Genomic DNA, 20,386 nt, shown 5'->3' on the forward strand with positions numbered 1-20,386 from the left:
GTCAAGGCAACAACCACCCCAGGTCCTAACAACCTTTCATATGTTACAATGAAACACAATGTAGCAATGTAGGCTGGTTTATTGAATTGTATGTATCATGAGTGAGAAGAAAATCCCAAAATCTTGGAAAATGTCACACGTGATACTAATATAAAAAAGGAAATCGTCTAAGTCCACTGAACTATCGACCAATTATGCTGTCAGATATTGAATATATGGATAAAAGCTAACAATATATTGGACATAAGACAAATAGGATTTAGACAGGCTATGGGTACAGACATGGGTGGGTCAGTTGTAGCGAATTTACAGAGTAAGGCTAGTGTGAAAGATAAGCAACCCTTATACCTAGCCTCAATGGACCTATCCATGGCGATCGACATGGTCGATAGGAATATCCTGTGGAAGACGCTATATGACCTGGGTATTGAAAAAAGCTTATTAGAGCTGATAATAGCTTTATATTTGAATACAGTAATTAGGGTGCAACTCAATACTAGAGGCTTACTGTCCGACCAAATTATGACTCATAACGGCTTAAGACAGGGTTGCAGATTGGCAGCTACGCTGTTTAATCTTTATGTAACCGAGGCGGTAATGTTTTTGGACCATAGTGGTTTAGCCTCACTAAAATTAGGTAAGATCAGAATAAAATGGATCGCGTATGCGGATGATTTCCTTTTATTTGATGGAACAAAGGTTAGCCTGCAAAGAACGATAGCAGCAATTGAAGACTTCATAGTAGATGGAAAACTGTTGATGAATCCAAACAAAACAGTAATATTCTACACAGGTACAAAATATATAAAACAATACTTTTTCGGTCTCTTGTGGTGGTGTAAAGCTAAAAAATCAACCTGTGTTGAAATACTTGGGCTATACCTATACCACTACACATACACTTGGTTTTATAAGAAAGAATCTTAAATTAAAAACTTCTGTTATCGCCAACCAGATGAAAATAGTGGAGAGAAGATACAGGAGATTTACTTTAACGCCATGTATATTATTCTATCGCACAAAGGCAATCCCACATTTGTCGTATGGTTTTGAGTTTTGTTCAGAAGATTTGGTACCTTTTTTGAAAACAGTTGAAACACAACTGTGGCAAAAGGTCTTAAAACACATCCCGAAAATGTATACTAATGGAAATGTTACGATATGAGTTGGGCCTGCCCTTTTTAAAGTGTGTCGTGTATTGGAAGAAGCTATCATTATTACGCAAATGCCTTGTGTCTGATGTAAATACGTTGTACTACTTTCTGGGAACAGACCTAGAAGGGGTATTTGTGTGTTCTTAAAAGAGAATGTGCCAAAATATTACGTGATCTAGGTTTATCATTGGAGATTCTTATTAGGAATCCGGCTAAATTGAAAACTATTAAAAGCATCAGATTGGTTGGATATTAATGTGGCGATTCTCAACTCTCACCTGTATTCTCAAGCAATATCTTTCTGGAAGTGGAAATCTGCTCCTAAGAAACATAGAAAAATATCCATCTAGAGTTTTTTAGAAATTTGACATTGAGATTTCGATTTAATGTTCTAAACACTCTTGAAATCCAGAACATAAGGAATAGAAATGATGCAGAAATCAAGTTTTGTAGGCACTGCAATGAAAATGGGGTTATCGAATCGCTAATGCATTTATTAGTGGTATGTCCGGAACTTTTGAAACATAGAATTGAATACTTTGCAGTGTTTGTAAAGGACATCTCTAATGTGAACAGAGCTAATTTGTGGTATGAAATGCTCCACGGTAATTCCACGGTTTTAAAAATACGTATCAATGAATATTTGAGTTATATGTGATTTAGTATGACATTGTCTATATTTCGTCAAAGTTTAATATTGTAATTGGCAAGACATTTTAAACTTTGGTATGTGTAGCTTTGGCTTGATAATATTCTTAAGGAAGTTCTGACAATATGTTTTTATCTGTTATTGGTAATTCTCGTTTTATCTGGTATTTATATTCAAGTGTATTAATGTGTATGTATGTCTGCTACTGTTTTTAAACAAAAACGTTTTGTACTTTTGTAATCTTTTATTGTACTTTTTGACTGAAACATTTTGTAAAGGTTTATACAAACCAAAAACAATAAAGATAATAATAATAGGCTTGGTCTTATTAAGTTATTCTTTACTTTGAACATTTTGTCAACCAGAAACTTTGAAAAGACTTGCCTTTTGCCATCCTGAAAAGTAGTAAAGATTTTCCTTTACCTTAACCAAACGAATACTGGAAAAGATATTTTGTTTAGCCATTATGAAAGGCTAGAAGAGACGCTTTTACAAATCATTCTATTGGAAAGAACATTTGTTTTGTCATCTTGAAGAGAGTATTAGGTAAAAGGCGACATTTGTAATGCCTTTAAGAGACTGGTTTTGACACACAACATTGCAAATAGTTTGCCTGAAATAATCCATTGGAAGGGAGCCAACCTTAGATACAAGAACTGTTTTTGTTGAAGTTATATGTTTGAGTTGTTGAACTTGAAACATTTGCCTTGCACGTTTTGTTTGTATGTAATAGTGTGAGGGTCAGGTTTAGTTTGGACACAAGCTCATCCTGCTTTAGTTTCATAGGGATGGGCACTCTGGCTAGGATAGGGAAAGTTAGGCCTTTATCCAGACCCCTTTCTATTGATAAAATGGCTGATGTTGAGAATGATACGTTTGTCCGCCTCTCATTACTGACCCTTACAATAACTTTGCTTTATAAAATACATACAGGAATGCAATTAAGATATTTAGGAATAACATCATATTTCCTAAGTGTTTTCCAGTCAGTAAATGCAGAATATGTATTTATATACAGGAGGAACAATGCTCTTTTAATCACAAAATAAGAAATCAGAATTGATGGGAAGCAGTGAGTTTCTTGCAATGGGGCGAGTATGAGGATCATTCTGACCTTGTTTTGTAGATGAGTAAATAGAACAGTCACCCGGGACAGTACATAAGTGGACATACATAGATTAAGGACAACCAGCATTGGACATTTTTTAAGTGCAGGTAGGCGGTACGGACAGCTGTGCTCTAAACATAGCAATGATGGGTGAAGAAGTGCTAGAATGGAAGCAGAGGCAGGTTAGAGGCTGGTCGGGGGTAATGTTAGCTAGCAGGCAGATGAGAGGTAGGGTAAGTGGGTAACTGAAGCCAGGAGGTAGGCGTTTGGTTTGGTTTTGATCAAATCCATGGGGACAGTTTCTTGGATGTCCAGGGGAAGAGAATTCCATGCAAGTGGGGCAAGAAGAGGGAAAGAGCAGAAGTGAGAGGAAGCACAGGTAGGGTGAGGAGCCACAAGGGTAGTCAAGGCAGAGCAAAGATTGTGAGAAGGCTTATGGAGTTGGATAGAGGAGGATTATATAAATTGATGCCTTACTGTGGATAGATATGCTAATCGGGAGAAGAAATTTAAATGTGGACCTGTTTTGAATAATCAGCCATCCAGCCTGCTGACAGTACGAGGAAGTAGGTGTGAAGTGAGGGAGTTCAAAGAGTCCTGGTAGCAAAGTTAATGATCTTGTCTAGAGGACAGAAATCATAGTTGGGGAGACCAAAGAGGATGCTTGCACAGTAGTCCAGTTTAGAGAAGACAAATGGTTAAGAGATGCTTAGTGTTGAAAGGAAGGTGGTGCCTGATTTTCCTAATCTTTAGGAGGTTTAAGAGAGCTGCTATTCCAGTTTTGGAGATTAAAGTAGAGAAGGTGTGAGAAGGCTCATAGCTAATGCTGAGGTTTCTAGCTGTAGAAGAGTAGGGGAGGTTGTCAGGTGGGAACTGGATATGCAGAGAAAGATGAGAGCTTTTGGCAGAGAAGAATACCTCTGTTTTGATAGTTTAACATCAGAGTGCAAAGCCATTTAATATTTACTGGCAGAGAGACAGTTGGACATTTGTATCTAGAGATCAGTGGAGAGTTCAGGAAAAGGGAAGATTTGGGTGTCGTCTGTGAAGAGTTGGTTCAAGAACCCAAAGGTGGATATTAGTGCCTCAAAAGTAGAAGTGTTAAGTAAAGAGCGTACCCAAGATACAGCCTTATGGTACACCAACTGTTAGAGGAGTGAGTTGGGGGGGTGTTGCTCCAGGAGACAGAAAATTGGTGAGGTGCAAGTTAGGATTCAATGCAGGCAAGGGCTTGATCGCGAATCACAAAAAGAAAGATTATGAAGGAGATCCGTGATCGTCTGTGTCAAAGGCAGACTGGTCAAGGAGAATTAGGATGGAGGATCGGTTTGAGTGCTTAGCAGCGGCGATGAAGTTGGACACATTCATGAGAGCAGTTTCCCTCTAGAAGGTTGTGGATGTCTTAGAAATTGGTAAGACAGTTAAATACAACACTTTCAAGCAGTTAAGAGTAGTGCGAAGGAGAGGCGCAGGGCGAAAGTTAGCCGGTAGGTGTGGCTCAGCCCCTTGTTTTTCTAGGACAGCGATGACGGTGGTGGTTTTATAAAACGGAGGGAAAGCAAGCTGAGTTGAAGGGCAGGCTGAAGACTTCAGCGAGGTGAGAGTCCACTATAGGGCTAATAGTCTTGATTAGCTGAGGACCAAGAGGGTCTGACGGGGCACAAGACTAATTAGCCTTCATCAATAGAGATGGCACTTTCAGTATTCGTGTGACTGAAGTGGGAGATGGAGGCCAAGTATGATGGTAGAATAGAAAGAGTTCAAAATGTAGGTGGAGGGAGTGTGAGGAAGATCAGGAGAGAGTCTCTACGTTTTGGTATTTTTTGCAGTGAAGTATTCAGCTAGGTCATTAGCTGTGAGAGTTGAGTTCGTAGTCGTAGACTTGGGAGGAGTGAGAAGTGAGTTTAGAGTGCCCTGTAGCCGGCGAGGATGGATTGGAGTGAGTCAGAGGGTTAGGTAGAATTTCCTTTTAGCTCAATCAAGAGCGGACTTGTGCAAGTTCATTGCAGAGAGGTAGAGTTGCAGGTCCTCATGCAAGTGGGTATGTCTCCATTTCTGCAGCAGCTGATGCATGTCTTTGCAGAGAGTACCTATAAATGGGGTGACCGTTGGTTGAGGATGCCGATACTTGGGTGTGAAAGTAAGCAATGTGAAGTGAGAGGAGAATGAGTAGTATATAGTAGGGATTGGGAGCTGGAGAAGGCAGTGTTAGTGGAAGAGTTATCGGTTTTGAAGGAGGAATGGGTAACTGTAGTATAGAGAGAAAGGGGTGTTGGTGGTGGGAGAAGGTTTACATTTCCTTTTAGTAATACGTGAAGCAAATGGTGAGGAAAGGTCAGAGGGTGGAAAGGAGATGGTTGTGGGAACAATTGAGTGATCAGATATGGATGCTGTGACGGTAATATTAGTTGCTTAGAGGGAGGTGAAGATGAATAAGAGATCCAAAGAGTTACTGTGGGTAGGGTAGGTATGTTATGGGTGGAGTGAGAATGAGGTGATGTTTAGTGGAAAGATAATCAAGGAGTTGCCCATGGCCATCAAAGAATGGTTCAGTGGGACCAAGAGGGTGATGGATGGAGATGTGAACCGAGTGAGGCAGAGAGATAGTAGAGCTGATGAATTCAAAAAGGTAGGAGAGGACATGGCATTGGAGATTTGTGAAACATTGTGCTGGGAAGAGAGTAGGTGTCTGACGCCTCCGAACGAAAGATAATTTATTGTTTAGGGCTGCAAGAGTGGCAGTGTCAGATGGAGAAATCCAGGTTTCAGTGATGGCAAGAAGGTCTAGGGGAGGAGAGCTGCAGTGAAAGTAGTAGGTGGTAAAGGAAGTTTTGTTTCATACAGACTGAGCATTCTAGAGTGCAATGTTCAGTTGATGAGTTAAGGAAGAGAAGTTGAGTCTCGGGAAGAGAGGCGAGGTGGATAGTTGTTAAGAGGTATGGTTAGCTTGTCGGCTTTGTTGAAAAGTTGTAGACTATTAAGGAAATCCAGAAACTTAAAATTTCACTGACCTATGGTGGTGTTTAATCAATGGGAACCAGACTGAAATGATGGTTTGCACTTATTAGCTATATTAAGATTATTTATGATAAACTAAGAGAAAATGTTGCTGCTTGTGAAGAGTGGAGCATGCTGTAATTCGTGGAGTGGATTAGAAGTTTCTTAGTTTTTACGGATTTGTTAATCAGCAAATTGTACGTTTGCATTATTCGATTTCAAACATTGTGACCTCGAAGGACAAAGGCAGACATGATTTAGTCAGTGGAGGCAACTTCTCCACAACCTGCTTTGGAGTATTCCTGCAAGTTGGTTTCTGCTGAGCAGCCTTTCGTGGAGTTATGCAATTTTTGTTCTTGCAGTCTTCCAACATAATACAGTTTATGCATTTCTTTGTGACTTAATCCTCCTCTAAATGCAGGATCACACTTTTCTCCAGCATAGGGTCTTGCATGGATTCACATGCTCATGAATATTCCCCGTAGTCGGGCTGGAAATCTTAAGTAAAAATAAATTGTTTGGCTTGAAACTAAAAACTGCTCGTCTCCTCTATAGCCTATCAGTGTTCTTTTAGGTCATACGGTGTCCAGCAATTCCACTCGTCCTCCTAAACCCCATCGCTGGTGGCCATCTTCAGATTTCACCTCCCGTTTCTAGAGTTGGAAGGCCTTGTGCTTTGCTCCTCAATTCATGGTTTTAATTTTTTTGGGCAATTATTTGACTATTCTCAAAGTTTTTTCATGTCTTCTTCACCCATCACGTGGTGACTACCAGCAAGGGGGGACCCGTTGCCTGCAAAGATTACCTCATTCATCGTTGGATCTTTTCCCCATGACTTCAGAGGCCCCGGTTTGGGCCTACATCTTCACCTTGACCTTGTCTGATGTGGCGAAGAAAAGTCTCAAGGCTAGAGAGTCCTGTGGACTGAATTACATTTTAATTGAGGATCAGCACCTAAAGTGCCTTTTATTGTCTGCACCCAGATCATGAGGTGGATGGCTGAGACATGTGCCATAGCTTCTTGTCAAAGACCAAGAAGGACCGCCACTGGAGGTTAGGGACTTGGATCAAGCAGGAGAAGGCCTCTGGCATGGCCTCCGGGCACAATCCTGCCTCTTCCAGGGCTTGCAGATACCATGAACGTACTCCCTCTGGACGGAAGAGATCCAAAAGAAGAGGGAACACCAAGCTCCATCTGCTCACTCAGTGTTCGCCACGATTGCTAGACCAAGTTCTGGAAGGGGTCTGTCTCTGTCGCTTCTCCGACGGTTAGCCTGCCAGCTGGTTGGTTATCTCCATCTGCGAGGAAGGTCCTTTACCCCATTTAATCACAAGAAATTGAAGATCAGACCCTCTGGCAGCCCGCCGGTGGCTCCACTGACGATGCAGGCCCCATCGACGACAACCTCGTCCACCAGGACCACCACTTCGTCAACAGTCTTAGTCAAGACCACTGCACCGTTGATGATCGCTTTGTCAACCTCCTCGTCGACGTCCTCGTTGATGAAACCCGCCGACGAAATCAGGAAAACCATCTCTTTGTCATTGAAACGCTTGGCAGCGACTGTCGTCTCAACTTACACGACGACTACTCTTTAGGGTCTCTTTGCCGCCATTAACGGTCCCGACCATGACCTAGTCATCAGTGCCGGATCCTATCCTGCAAATTCCTATCATAGCCTCCTTCCCGAATGATTCGGGTAGAGCAAGAGACTTGCTTCCGCCTTCCGATTTGCTGCCCAGCAAGGGGTCTCCTCGAGCTTCCATGGGTTCTCTGAGGAAATCGCTGCATATTTACACCAGTTCTGAGATTGGTCTTCTGGAAGACTTCTACTCAGACCAGGGGGGGGTGGAGGGGGACTGAGGGTAGGGAGACAGGAGGTTTGGGGGGTGTCAGGGGCCATGTCTCAGGATCACTCTCGAGCCATTCCAGCCATTTTACCCTGTACGGGGTTTCAGCACGGCTCCTTGTCCAACTGCACCTTGCCTCCTGTGGAAGAGGAGCCAGTTCGCACAGACACCAGCACTGACACCGATACCACCGCAAATTACACTGAGTATGAGGATTATGTTATGTTAAAGAGCACGCCAGGGCTACACCACCAGACGAAATTGTCTCCTTCCACTCCATCTTAAAGGCGGCCAAGCTCTTCAATCTGATGCCAGAGGAGAAAAAGAAGGAAGGCTTCCTTTTTCAACACAGAGTTCTCATGGAAGACAGTTGTCAGTCCTGTTGTTGGATGACGTTTGGGAGAATGGCTTGGCTATTGTGGCGGTTCGGGATTTAACAGCATTGAAGTGTGACAGGCTGGAGGAGTACTGGGTCCCGGATTCCGCACTCAGGTGTCTCAGGTCTCAGCCTTCTCCAGTCGTGTCAGCTGCTGCCATTAAGCGATCATCCAACCCCTTGTCATCATCCTTGGGGGGCGGCGGGGGCTCTGGACAAGGAGGGCCAGAAGCTGGATGCGGCTGGCAAGCGCATCATTTACACCGCAGTCTCCACCATCGAAGCCACCAGCGCCCTCAGCATCTTGTCTCGATACAACAGTGAGCTTTGGTACAAGCGCGGGCTCCACCCTGGACTTCCTCCCTGATGACAAGAAGGCCAACGCTTTGGCCATATCCCAGGAAGGAGAGGTGGCATCAGATCACGCCAATACGGTCGTGCTCGACATAGCAGGCGCAGGGTTCCGCCAGATGGGGAATAGTGTGGCCCTCCGGCGCCCGGGTTATCTGAAAACCACAGGTTGTGGAGTTGCTGTTTAACGGGGGCAACCTGTTTGGGAAGGCAGTAGATGGCCCTTCTAGGCCAACAAGACTGACAATCAGCACATTCTCTGTGGACCCTGCTGCAAAGGAGGTTGTACTTTCATTCCCCAAGTGAAGCGTTTCCAGGTCCTCCAAGAGGTACACTACCCCCTATCGTCAGCTCTTCCCCTCAACCTCCCAGGAAGCCTATAGGCGCCGCTCCCAGTCCTATGGCAGTGGAGGCCAACGTCGTCCATCCAGGACGCTGACGCCCAAGCAGCCCTGAACCGGCTGTGGACCTGCATCCCCACTGTCGCACCCCAGTGGGAGGCCAGCTATCAAATTTTGTCAAGCAGTGGAGAAAGATTACCACTGACAAATTGGTGCTAGACATTCTTCATCAAGGGCCCACTCTAGAATTTCAAGATGGGGGCCCAGATTCCTGCTTCGGGTGTCAAGAACTTCACATGGCCCAACTGCTATAGGAGGTTCAGGCCATGTTGCGAAAAAGGGCAATAGAACTGATCCCTCAGCGCCTCTGGGGCTCGCGGGTGTGCTCCAGATACTTTCTATTAATGGAATCAGGTGAGTTGTGACTGATCCTAGACTTAAGATGACTAAACTAGTACCTGAAGTCCCAAAGGTTCAGGATGATCATGTTGCAGCAGGTGCTTGACCAGCTGGAGGAAGGTTTTCTGGCAGCTCTCGACCTGGAGGACACATACTTGCACATCCCCATTCATCGCAAACACCACAAGTTCTGGTATTTTGTCGTCCAGGTCCTGAACTACCTATTCGAGGCCCTGCCCTATGGCCTGAAATAGTCTTCAAGGGTATTCACAAGATGCTTGGACCCGGTGGCAGCACACCTACGCCGGAAGGGAGTACACATCTACCCTTACATGAACGACTGGCTCATTTGGTTCCGCTCTCACGCACTGGCAACCCAGCAGGCGGCAGCAACCATACACCTTCTGACTTTGCTTGTATTGTACATCAATTATCTGAAGTCCTGCATGGTGCCATCACAGAATACTGTTTCTGGGTGCCCAGCTCAACCTGATCTCTTGTCTAGCAACCCCCTTGGAGGAGAGGGTAAAAGCCATCCTAGGGAAGATTCAGCGGCTGTCTACAGCGTCCATCGCAACAGTATGGTCCATCAAATCCCTGTTGGGCATGATGTCTTCCTGCGACCATCTGGTTCCCCTTCGCAGGCTCCAGATGCAGCCCTTCCAGGAATTCTAGACGCCAGTTGGCAGCAGGTCACAGGCACATGGACAGGCAAAATCACCGTCAAATAGGCGTTTCGTCAAGCTCTTTTCCAGATCCCTCAGAACCAGGCTATAGTCACTACCAACACCTCTTTGCAGGGTTGAGGGGGAGCGAGGGGCACACACAGGACAGTCTCGCACCAGAGGCCTCTGACTCCTAGAGGAGAAGGACTTGCACAAAGATGTTCTGGAGCTCTGGGCGTCTTCTCTGGGCCTTCAAGTTGTTCCAGCCTCAGCTACAGGGGAAGGTGGTGCAGGTTTTCACAGACAGCACCACCATGTTATAAATACGGAAACGGGGCGGGACACGCTCACCCCGTGGAAGCCCAGTCCCTGTGGCGCTGGGCCATTCTTCAGGGCATTTTCCTTGTCCCCTTTAATTTGGCAGGGGTCAAGAACACCATTGCAGACTCGCTCAGCACGTAGCTGTGGTCTTGTCATGAGTGGAAGCTCTCCCTGTGGTCGCACAGGTTCGTCAAGGAGTTCCTCAAGGGCCTGTTCAGGACTTTTCTGCTGGTGAAGGGTCCTACCTTGGTTTGGCAACTGAACAAGGTCTTAACTAAGCTCATGGGGCCTCCTTTTGAACCAATGCATCGTGCCTCTGTGAGGTTTCTATCGTGGAAGACTGCTTTCCTGGTGGAGATCACGTCAGCCAGGCGGGTTGAGGAAATCCAGGCCATGACCTGCAAGCAGCGTACTTGGCCTTCCATGCTACGAAGATGGTGATGGGAACTTGTCCCACCTTCATACCAAAGGTTCCTTAAGACTTTCATCTCGACAAGCATTTGGTCCTGCCAGTTTTCTTTCCGAACCCTTCTATGCCTGATGAAAGTGTGTTGCATTCAATGGACATTGCTTGTGCCCTCAAGTTCTACGTGGCACACACTAAAGACTTTCAGAAAACGTCTCTGCTTTTTGTCAATTTTGGACATGTGTGACACTGATGGGCCCTGTCTAATGCTTACATATCCAGGTGGTTCTCCGGCTGGATCATGCACTTTCTTCGTCTGGTCACCAGTCCACTTCGAGGCCGGCCGAGAGTCCACTCCACCAGAGCCATCGGAGCAACGACAGCGATTCTCTATGGTGTTTCTCTGCTCGACATCTGCAGGGCTGCTACATGGAGGTCTACGGACCCCTTCACAAATTCTACTGCGTCGACAGGGATTCCAGGGAGGAGTACCGGGTCGGCCAAGCGGTACTACGCAACATGTTTGTTTGAGGCGAGTCCCTTCCAGGAGCAAGTGGATTGCTTCTGTGAGCCTTGTCCACCTCCTGTCGCGTATTTGTACTGCTGTATAATCTTATTCATGAGCATGTGAATCCATGCAAGACCCCATGCTGGAGAAGGAACAAGTTACTTGCCTGTAACACTTGTTCTCCAACGTCGGTTTTGCTTGGATTTGCATGCAAACCCTCCCTCTTTCCCCTCTCTGGCTCTCTTCTTGGTTCACACTTCCACTTCACGTGCGCTACCAAATCTTGAGATGGCCCTCAGGGTTGGAGTTTAGGAGGACGAGTGTCATTGACTGGAGGCAGTATGACCCAAAGAACAGTGATAGGCTATAGAGAGACGAGCAGTTATTAGTTTGAACGGAAACTGCTTTCTTTTTATCGAGTATACCCAGCCTGACAGGGAATATTCATGAGCATGTGAACCATGCAAGATTTTTATATTTTGAATTTTTCAGTGCACAAAGCCCTGAGGCATCTAGGCGTTAGCTATAGTAAGTGCTTGTTACAATTCTTAGGTGCAAGAACACGCAATAGGATTACAATGTAATGGTAGATGAAAGCCATCACTGATATGCCTCACATCCTGTTACAGGGTCTACATCAGGCATGCAAACATCATTGGACAAAATAGGTCCAGGTAGACAGACTGGCAGAGCCTCATCTCGTGTTAGGGGGGGGGCACATCAAGCATGCAGACATCATGGGATGGAAATGGAGCATTGCAGAGATGTTCGATGAGCTGGTTTAAAGTCCCTTCGAAATTCCACATTTTAGCAGAGTGCACAGTACACTTGAGGACGAACAATGCAAAGATTTAAAACTACACCTAGATTTGAAATCTCAATAGATCACTAAAATACAGTACAAATCTGGAATGCACAGGTTAAAAAGTATATTTGAGATGAGCCAGGAGCCACAGTCAGTAATAATGCAATGTAGAGTATTGGGGCCATGGAAAGCATAAGTGCGCAAGACCGATAAGGTGGTATCAGCATGAGTACAACGTGATGATATGCCAAATCTGATAACATTATGTGGTGTAACACTGGTGGTGAGGGAGGCAGCAATAGGTAGCTCAGACAAAATAAAGATGACAAACTTGCCATACTCAAATGTGAGTAATTCAATAGCATTGCAAGGCATGACATTCATAGCGCGCAAGACCGCGATGTGCAGAACAGGTTAGGCACGAGCAACAGCATAACAATAATACTTGGATAACAAGCATGGCATGGTGTTTAAGGTATGCGGTGGTGCAGCGAGCAAGTCATATGGAAAGCGGTCTGCAATACTACATGACAGTGCAATGTTTTGGAGCAGCATATGTGAATGCAGCTGGTTTCGTGTGCCTGCAAATAAGGAAAGCTGGCATGTTTCTTGACAATTTAAATGTTCGAACAATGTCTGAGATGTCGAAGGAGCTGTGCAGTCCGGAGAGATCAAAGACATCGCTCTTGATGGCAGGCGGGAGGGTGATGGCGACGGAAAAGCTTCAGGAAGGTGAATGCACAGTGTTGCCAATGGGGGCAGGGTGAGAGGACGCTGAATGGGTACGGGATGATGCAGCCACCACAGTTAATTGGGGAGTGCTAATAAGCATTTGTACAAAGGTGAAAGGGGGACTTGTGCACCTCTTACCCGAAGGGTGAACGTGGTAGACCTAGTGTAAGGGAGGAAGTCCTGTGGTTTCCATGTCAGATTTGCACAGATCCCACGTGAACGGGAAAAGCATCAATTGGTCTGGCAGCCATATACAGACTTGGAAAGACAAGGGCCTTGCTGGAGAGCATGAGTTACAAGTAAGTAACTTTTTCCTTACCCCCTAGCAGACTTTAGCCATTGACACAGCTTTTCTGTAGTTCACTTTTAAGTCTCATTCTCTTGTCCTTGCTCCTCCTTCCTCACAGGCTAAAGCTGCCATTGCAGAAGAGAAGAAGTTCCAGCAACACATCCTGGGGCAGCAGAAGAAGGAACTTACAGGCTTGTTGGAATCCCAGAAACGGCAATACAAGCTGCGCAAGGAGCAGCTGAAGGAGGTAAACTTAAGGATATAGGACACCAGTGAAGAATATGGGAAGGGGATGCATCTTTACCTTTAGTTAAGGGCGCACAACATTGTTCTTGATGGCCAGATGTGGCTTTTTTTAATCTGTTTGCCACTCCCTCTAACAATTAAATATCTTTGAATTCTGGTATGGTGTAGGAGTTTAACTTTATCAAGGGCTATTTATGTTAGATTATTTTCAATTTATCACAAACATGTCGGAGTCTTTACACTTTGCTCAACAGTCAAGACAGCATGGCCAACCTTTCTTCACAGCCCATGCTACTACAGCCTGGAACTTTCCCAAAAATCTACATTGCACCTTACACCACAAACTGCCTGCTCCATCTTACTCTGCAGTTCCCTGCACTTCTTTCATTGGTTAATGGGTAGAGAATAGCTTACCAGATGTTCATGCCCTCCGTCTGTCATGTAGCAGTCAATTCTTGTGATGAATACAAGTCATTGATGACCATACGTATTGTCTTTGACAAAGCAAAGTGGTATAGGAAGTATCTGGTTGGTGACTGAATAAACTGTATTTGTGATCTTGTAAGCATTTCATATTGGTTAATTGGACCCATGGGGAAATTTAGGGGTTAGTTATAATGCAAAACAAGAGGTGATGGCTGGAAGGTTTAGAATTAATCTAAACCTCTGGCATTGCTTTGGGCAAACCTCCAGAGCATCGTTCTTCGCCTTTGAAAGGGCGACAATTGATATATGCAAATAAAAAGCTGGTACTTGGAGATGGGGCCTGCAACATTCAATTGGTTTCTCATCCTGGCTCAGATAATCGAAGGCCACAGCTCAACTATAAACGAACTTGCTGTGGTATGTAAACACTGCACCACACACTAGAAACAAGCATAGAGGCTATTTTAATCCAACAAATAGAAGATATTAAGAACGTCTAAAACTGTCATATTGTTTTGCATGTATGCAAGTGTTTTAAAACTACACAATGGAAAAATTGCTTTGCCAAGGTCTTGAACAGGATAATAAATATGTATTAAATCTGATATCCCATGAGGCACAATTGGTGATACATTACCAGAGTTAACAAGGAGAACTGATTTGAATCAATTGTCCAACCTGTTCACAAAAAGATAGCACACATTTTTTAAAAAAATGCAGATTAGCAATTAGTAGGCAAAACAACCATTGTTAGATCTAAGACCTGCAAATACATGTGTCAAACCTCACAAAAAGTTCAGAATGTCGACATTACAAGACGTCATTCTGCTACTAAAAAGGGGAGACCTTATGACAACATTAGATGTGAAAGATGCATAATTTCATATTTCAATGTTGCCAGCGCACATAAAGTACCAAAGGTTTAGAGTGGAGTCCACACTCCATTACCATTTCAAAGTACTAGCCTTTGGGATCGCATCAGCCCAGCTGTTTCTCTCAAAGGTACTAGCAGTGGTGGCATCACACCTGCATAGACAGTCAATCCGAGTGTACCATTGTCTAGGTGACTGACTCATAACATGAGACGCACCAAAGTTATGTCAGCAGCACACAGAGAAGCCAATAAAACTTTTTACTCCTACGTCCCGTCCCCTTTCCTCCATACTTGTGGGACATCTCTCCGTCCTGTGGGACGGGACCGCAGCACTTTGTAAAAAGCATCCAAATTTTTCCAAAAATGTGTCCTTCCTCTTTCATCGCCCCCTCAGTCCTTTTCTCCGCTCGATCGGGGCCAGACGCACTTGCATCCTCGGAAGATTTTCTCCCCTGTTTTCCTCTCTGGCTCTCGCTAGCGTTCGTCTTCTAGTCTCTGTCTTTTAAATTAGACTTTCCAGACTGCTCTTTGTGTCATCGTCGCTTCGCGAGGGCTGATCCCCATCCTCTTTGTTTAGTGTGTTTGGGTCCGGAACACCGCTGGGACTCCTGTTTTTACTGTGACTCCCTTTCGGTCCGGGCTCTTCAATGTCGGTTGGAACGGTGGGAGGAGGTGTTCCGACGCGCTCCTCCATCTAATTTTCAGGCGTTCATCGACGAGAAGAAGAAACGCCCGATAAGTTCTTTAGTTTTCAGAGCACCCCGGCCGGGGGGGATACCTTCCCGGGTTCCTCTCGAGCCGGGAGGGGCGTTGATCGCTCTGTCACCGGGGTTCGCCCTGAGGTGCCTGTCGGGCCTAATAATTCTACTGGAGTTTTCTCCAAGGGTCTCCGTAAGGGGCCTGTGTACACCGAAGTAACTTCTGAGGCCCCTCCTGTGGGGGCTGTGTCTAGGCCCAGTACTGCTGAGTCACAGGGTACCAGAGCTTGCTCTGAGGCCTCTCTTCCGGCTTCCCTTAAAAACAAGACCGGGGTGCGCCCTGAGGCCTTGGCTGGGCTTGTGTTTACCGAACAGATGTTCGAGGTCCGTGCCGATAAGGCCATTACCGGGCCTAGGCCCGAGGTCCCTCGTACAGAGGCTAAGGCTACCAGCAGTTCTGAGGGGCCGGGCAGGGCCCTGTCGGTGAAAGCGGTTTCTCACCGTTCCCGCTCTTGTGGTGATACCAGATCTGTTGAGGGGGCAAAGAAGCAAGGTTCTTCTTTTACCGGCATTGCCAAGGTCCTTCCTTCGAAGGCTCAGTTGGCGGTTGGTATGTCGCAGAAACATTCCAGGCCTCATAGTACCGGCTCTGCCGAGGTTCCTTATGTTAAGGCTAAAATTAAGACCCCTGATCCATCGACGGGGACCCCTGCCTCACCTCCTCATGTGCCGCAGTTCCCCTCAGATGAAGACAAAATGGCGGCCGTTCCCGCCACGACCACGGCGGCCATTTTAGGTACTACCCCTACAACTACGCCATCGGCCTCTGGTGTAGGGTTGGGTCCCTTGGGTGAATCTAAGGTCACTTGTGCGTATCCTTACCGGCCTTTTTATGATTGGAACGCCCGGATGCCTCTTCCGCACAATGTTACGTTGCCTGCAGGGGCGGCCCCTTTGATTTATGTGGCTACGTCGGCGGAGGGCCCGGCGTGGCACCCTTCTCCGTTACGTCCCTGGATTTGTCCACCTCATGAGAGGCCTCCTCAGGTTCCGAAGCAATCTCCTGATGACGCTTTTTTCGGTAAATTTCAAGCGCTTATGCGCACCGACCCCATGAGGGAGTATTTCAAAGGGCTTTTTAAGGAAATTTGTCCACAAGCGCCTCCGGCTCCACCCGTTCCTCTGGTGGTTCCGCCGACGCCTCCTTTGCCCGTGGTGCCTGCCCCTGCTCTTCCGCCTTTGCCACCGTTGTCCTCAGTGGACAAGGCAGTGCCTGACACAGTTCAGCGGGATCCTGACCTGTCAGATGACCCTCAAGGCGAGCAGGACAACGAGGACCTTCCCCGCTCTGTTAGAGCTTTTCATGACCGGGTACTGGACATGATGAATTTCTTAGATGTCCCGGTTCCCGAGGCACCTGCTCCACAGGAGGGCGTGCTTTCTGGGGCGTTCACCCTGTCTCCTTTGGAGCGTACCGGCCTTTTCCTGCAGAAGGATGTTTTGGCTGAGGTCTGAAGAGTCTGGGAGAAGCCACACTCAGGACTTTTCGTCAATAAAAAAATTGACGCGAGGTACAGGCTGCACTCTTCGGAGGAAGTGACCTTGTCGTCTTGTCCGCCTCCCTCCTCCATAGTGGTGGCTGCGGCCACGTTGCAGTCCAGACCTGCAGCATCCTCTTCCGCGACGGCTACTCAGGTCTTGGGAAAGGAGGACAAGCTCCTGGACTCCCTAGGGAGGAAAATCTTTGCCAATTCGGCCTTGCAGCTCAGGCAGGCCAATGCCAAATTGATTTTGGCGGGAGCTAACATGCGGATGTGGAAAGGTCTGTCGGAGTTTGAGGAGCACATTTCGGTCGAGAAGTTGGAAGATTTCAGAGGTGGCCTTTCCGATGCCAGGGTCTTGGCCCAGGATCTCCTGGAGGCTGCGGCTCATCACGTAGACACCTCGGCCCGGGGCATGATGCTCAGGGTTGATACCTCGAGGCAAGTGTGGGTGCATGCCACTAAGTTTTCGAAGGAAGTGCAAGACAAGGTTTTGGACCTTCCATTCGATGGTAAGGACCTTTTTCATTCTTCTGCTAATGTAGAGCTCACCAAAACCAAGGATAGCACTCAGACGGCTAAATCATTGTCTGTTCTGGTTAAAGCTCCTTTCAAGCCTCAGAGACCGTTATCGCAGAGTAGACCACCTTCTGGTTTCAGGGGCTTCCTCGACCGCAAATCGCGCAGAGTGGACACTCCTGCGGGAAATAACCGCCGTAGACAACAGCGTACGCAGTATTTCTCCCGCTCCACAGCCTCATCAGGTTCAGGTGGCACCGCCCCCGATAAACCTGCCAAATGCGGTTTTTCCATGCTCGCACGAGACCCCGGTGGGAGGACGCATTGCGTCTCATTGGGTGGCGTGGCAGACCATCACAGGAGACAGATGGGTCTTGTCAGTCGCTCGGGCGGGCTTCCGCTTACCATTACCCCCTACCCCACCCCTCGACCCTCCTGTTCAGCTGTCGGGCTCCCCCTCCCTCAAGGCCGAGGTTCAGAAACTTCTGCTCCTCAGAGCTGTGGAACCCGTTCCCCTTGGGGAGCGAGGGGAGGGCTTCTACTCCCGGCTGTTTACGGTGCCCAAACCCAACCAGGCTGGCCTGCGCACCATCCTAGATCTTTCCCAGTTCAATCTTTCCTTACCCCAAGAGAAATTCAAGATGATCACGCCCGGCCAGATTCGCTCCTCGTTGCAGGCGGGCGATTGGCTCAGCGTGGTGGACCTTCAGGATGCGTACATGCATATCCTGATTTGGGCGCCACACAGGAGGTACCTCCGTTTCTCTTTGGGAGAGGAGCACTTCCAGTTTTGGGTGCTTCCTTTTGGCCTCAGCTCGGCGCCGCGTGTCTTCACGAAGATGATGTCGGTGATTGCGGCCTATCTTCGTCTTCAGGGTATCCATGTGTATCCTTATTTGGACAATTGGCTTCTATGCAGCCCTTGTCCGCTGGCGGCAGCGGGCAACCTCCAGTCTCTCCTTCAGCTCCTGTTCCATCTTGGGCTGTCGGTGAACTGGCGGAAATCCTCCATGACGGTCTCTCGGGACCTGATTTTTCTGGGTTTTGGTTGGAACACGATCGACTGCAGAGTATACCTGACCGGGGACAGAATGGCGGATCTGTTGGCCATGTGTCAGATGTTTGCGCAGTCGGAGAGTATGTCGGCCTGGTGGTTCCAGAGGCTTCTGGGCCTCATGGCCTCGTGTGTGCTGGATCTTCCTCTTGCTCGTCTCAAAATGAGACGGACCCAGATGGCCCTTCGGAATTCATGGCGTCAGGCAGTGGACCCAGACTCCATGCGGATAATGATTCCGGATTCCATGAGAGTAGACCTGGTCTGGTGGTCATCCCTCAGCAATCTGTCTGGGGGCGCAGGGTTTCAGGACCCGGTCCCTATGGTGACGATCACGACGGACTCCTCCCTCCTAGGGTGGGGTGCAGCGTTGGATCTCCTTCAGGTCTCGGACCTCTGGTCGCCTCAGGACAAGCTCCTGCACATAAACCATTTGGAGCTTCTGGCGCTTTTCTTGGCGCTCAAGGCGTTCAGACCGGTCATTGTCAACAAAGTGGTCCGCATAAGAACGGACAATGTGGTGTCAATGTATTATATCAACAAGCAGGGGGGAACAAAGTCTCCCCCCCCCCTCGTGGACTATCCATCCAGATTTGGGAGTGGGCCGTGCTTCATGGTGTCTGGCTGCTTGCAGTGCACATCCCGGGCCAGCTGAATGTCACAGCAGATGCCCTCAGCCGGCAGACAGTGGTCAGCTACGAGTGGGAGTTGAAGGCGGAGGTCCCCTCAGGGATTTTCTCGCGCTGGGGCACACCGCAGGTGGACCTCTTCGCGACGGAGGAGAACAAGAAGCTTCCTCTGTATATCTCCAGAGGGGGGCTGGGAGCTTCCTCTCTGGGGGATGCTCTAGAGATTCCACGGCACAATATGAGCTTACGCCTTCCCGCCACTGCCTCTAGTTCACCGGGCAATTTGGAAGTTGAAGAACTCGGTGAACTGTTCTCTTCTACTTATAGCCCCGTGGTGGCCGGCCAGGTTTTGGTTCTCAGACCTCCAACACCTGTCGGTTTATCCGCCGATCAGGTTACCGGTAACTCCCGATCTTCTCCACCAGGGGGAGCAGCAGCTGTGGCACCCCTCCCCACAATCGCTCAGCTTGGCAGCTTGGTGCCTGAGTTCAGGTCTTTAGAGCATCTGAATTTGTCTGCGGATAACATGCGTATTATCCAGGCAGCCAGAAAACCCTCGACCAGATCTCAGTACAAGAGTAAATGGCTCAGGTTCTGTCATTGGTGTCTAGAGAAGAAATTGGATCCAAGGGGGGATCCTCCCTAGCAGAGTCAGGGGTTCATGTTCTGTCATGCAGGACTTACCTTTCAGCGGTCTCTGTTTATCTCTCTACGGATCAGTGTTCGTACTCTCTGGCTAACCCAGTGGTAAAGAGGCATTTCGCTGGTTTAACACGCCTTTACCCTCCAGTTCGTAATCCGCACCCGCCATGGGACCTGAATGTTGTCCTGACGGCGCTGTGCCATAAACCCTTTGAGCCGATGGCTACTGTGGACCTCAAGTAGTTGTCTTGGAAAGTGTTCTTTTTGGTCGCCGTCACATCAGCAAGGAGAGTGAGTGAGCTCCAGGCATTGTCGGTGGAGCATCCATTCTTGGTCTTTCACAAGGACAAGGTAGTCCTTCGAACTAATCCGGCTTTTCTGCCGAAGGTGGTGACCGAATTCCATTTGAATCAATCGATCTCCCTACCGGTCTTTTTCCGAACCCTGCCTCTGAGGCGGAGAGGGTCTACACTGTCTTGATGTCCAAAGAGCTCTTAAGTTCTACCTGGATAGGACTTCCGAGCTTAGAAGTTCTTCTCAACTTTTTGTGACTTTCGGCAACCCTCGAGGCAAACAGGCGTCTAAGGCAACTATTTCTAGGTGGATTGCCACCTGTATCACAGAGTCTTTCACTGTCCAAAAGCTGAAACCTCCTAAAGGTATTCATGCACACCTGGTGCGAGGCAAGGCAGCTGCGGTTGCTTTTCAGAAGTATGTCCCCTGGGAGTCCATCGCTAGGGCAGCTACTTGGGCCTCTCCATCTGCTTTCTGTAAGCATTACTGCCTCGATATGAGTTCTAGAGCT

At 47.5% G+C, this 20,386-nt stretch overlaps 1 protein-coding gene across 4 annotated transcripts in view; it reads left to right on the forward strand.

Annotated features, from left to right (window-relative positions):
• Positions 1–20,386, forward strand: part of LOC138581009 (serine/threonine-protein kinase TAO2) — a 1,567,916-nt gene that overhangs the window by 999,668 nt on the left and 547,862 nt on the right. For all 4 annotated transcript variants that reach the window (XM_069652009.1, XM_069652012.1, XM_069652010.1 and 1 more), the window contains one exon: positions 13,071–13,199. In XM_069652009.1, coding sequence (XP_069508110.1) covers positions 13,071–13,199 — 129 coding nt within the window. The remainder of the gene's footprint in view (positions 1–13,070; positions 13,200–20,386) is intronic.

The sequence above is a fragment of the Ambystoma mexicanum genome, chromosome 3p (genome assembly GCF_040938575.1).
Source record: "Ambystoma mexicanum isolate Mex_15411 chromosome 3p, UKY_AmexF1_1, whole genome shotgun sequence".
Classification (NCBI taxonomy): domain Eukaryota; kingdom Metazoa; phylum Chordata; class Amphibia; order Caudata; family Ambystomatidae; genus Ambystoma; species Ambystoma mexicanum.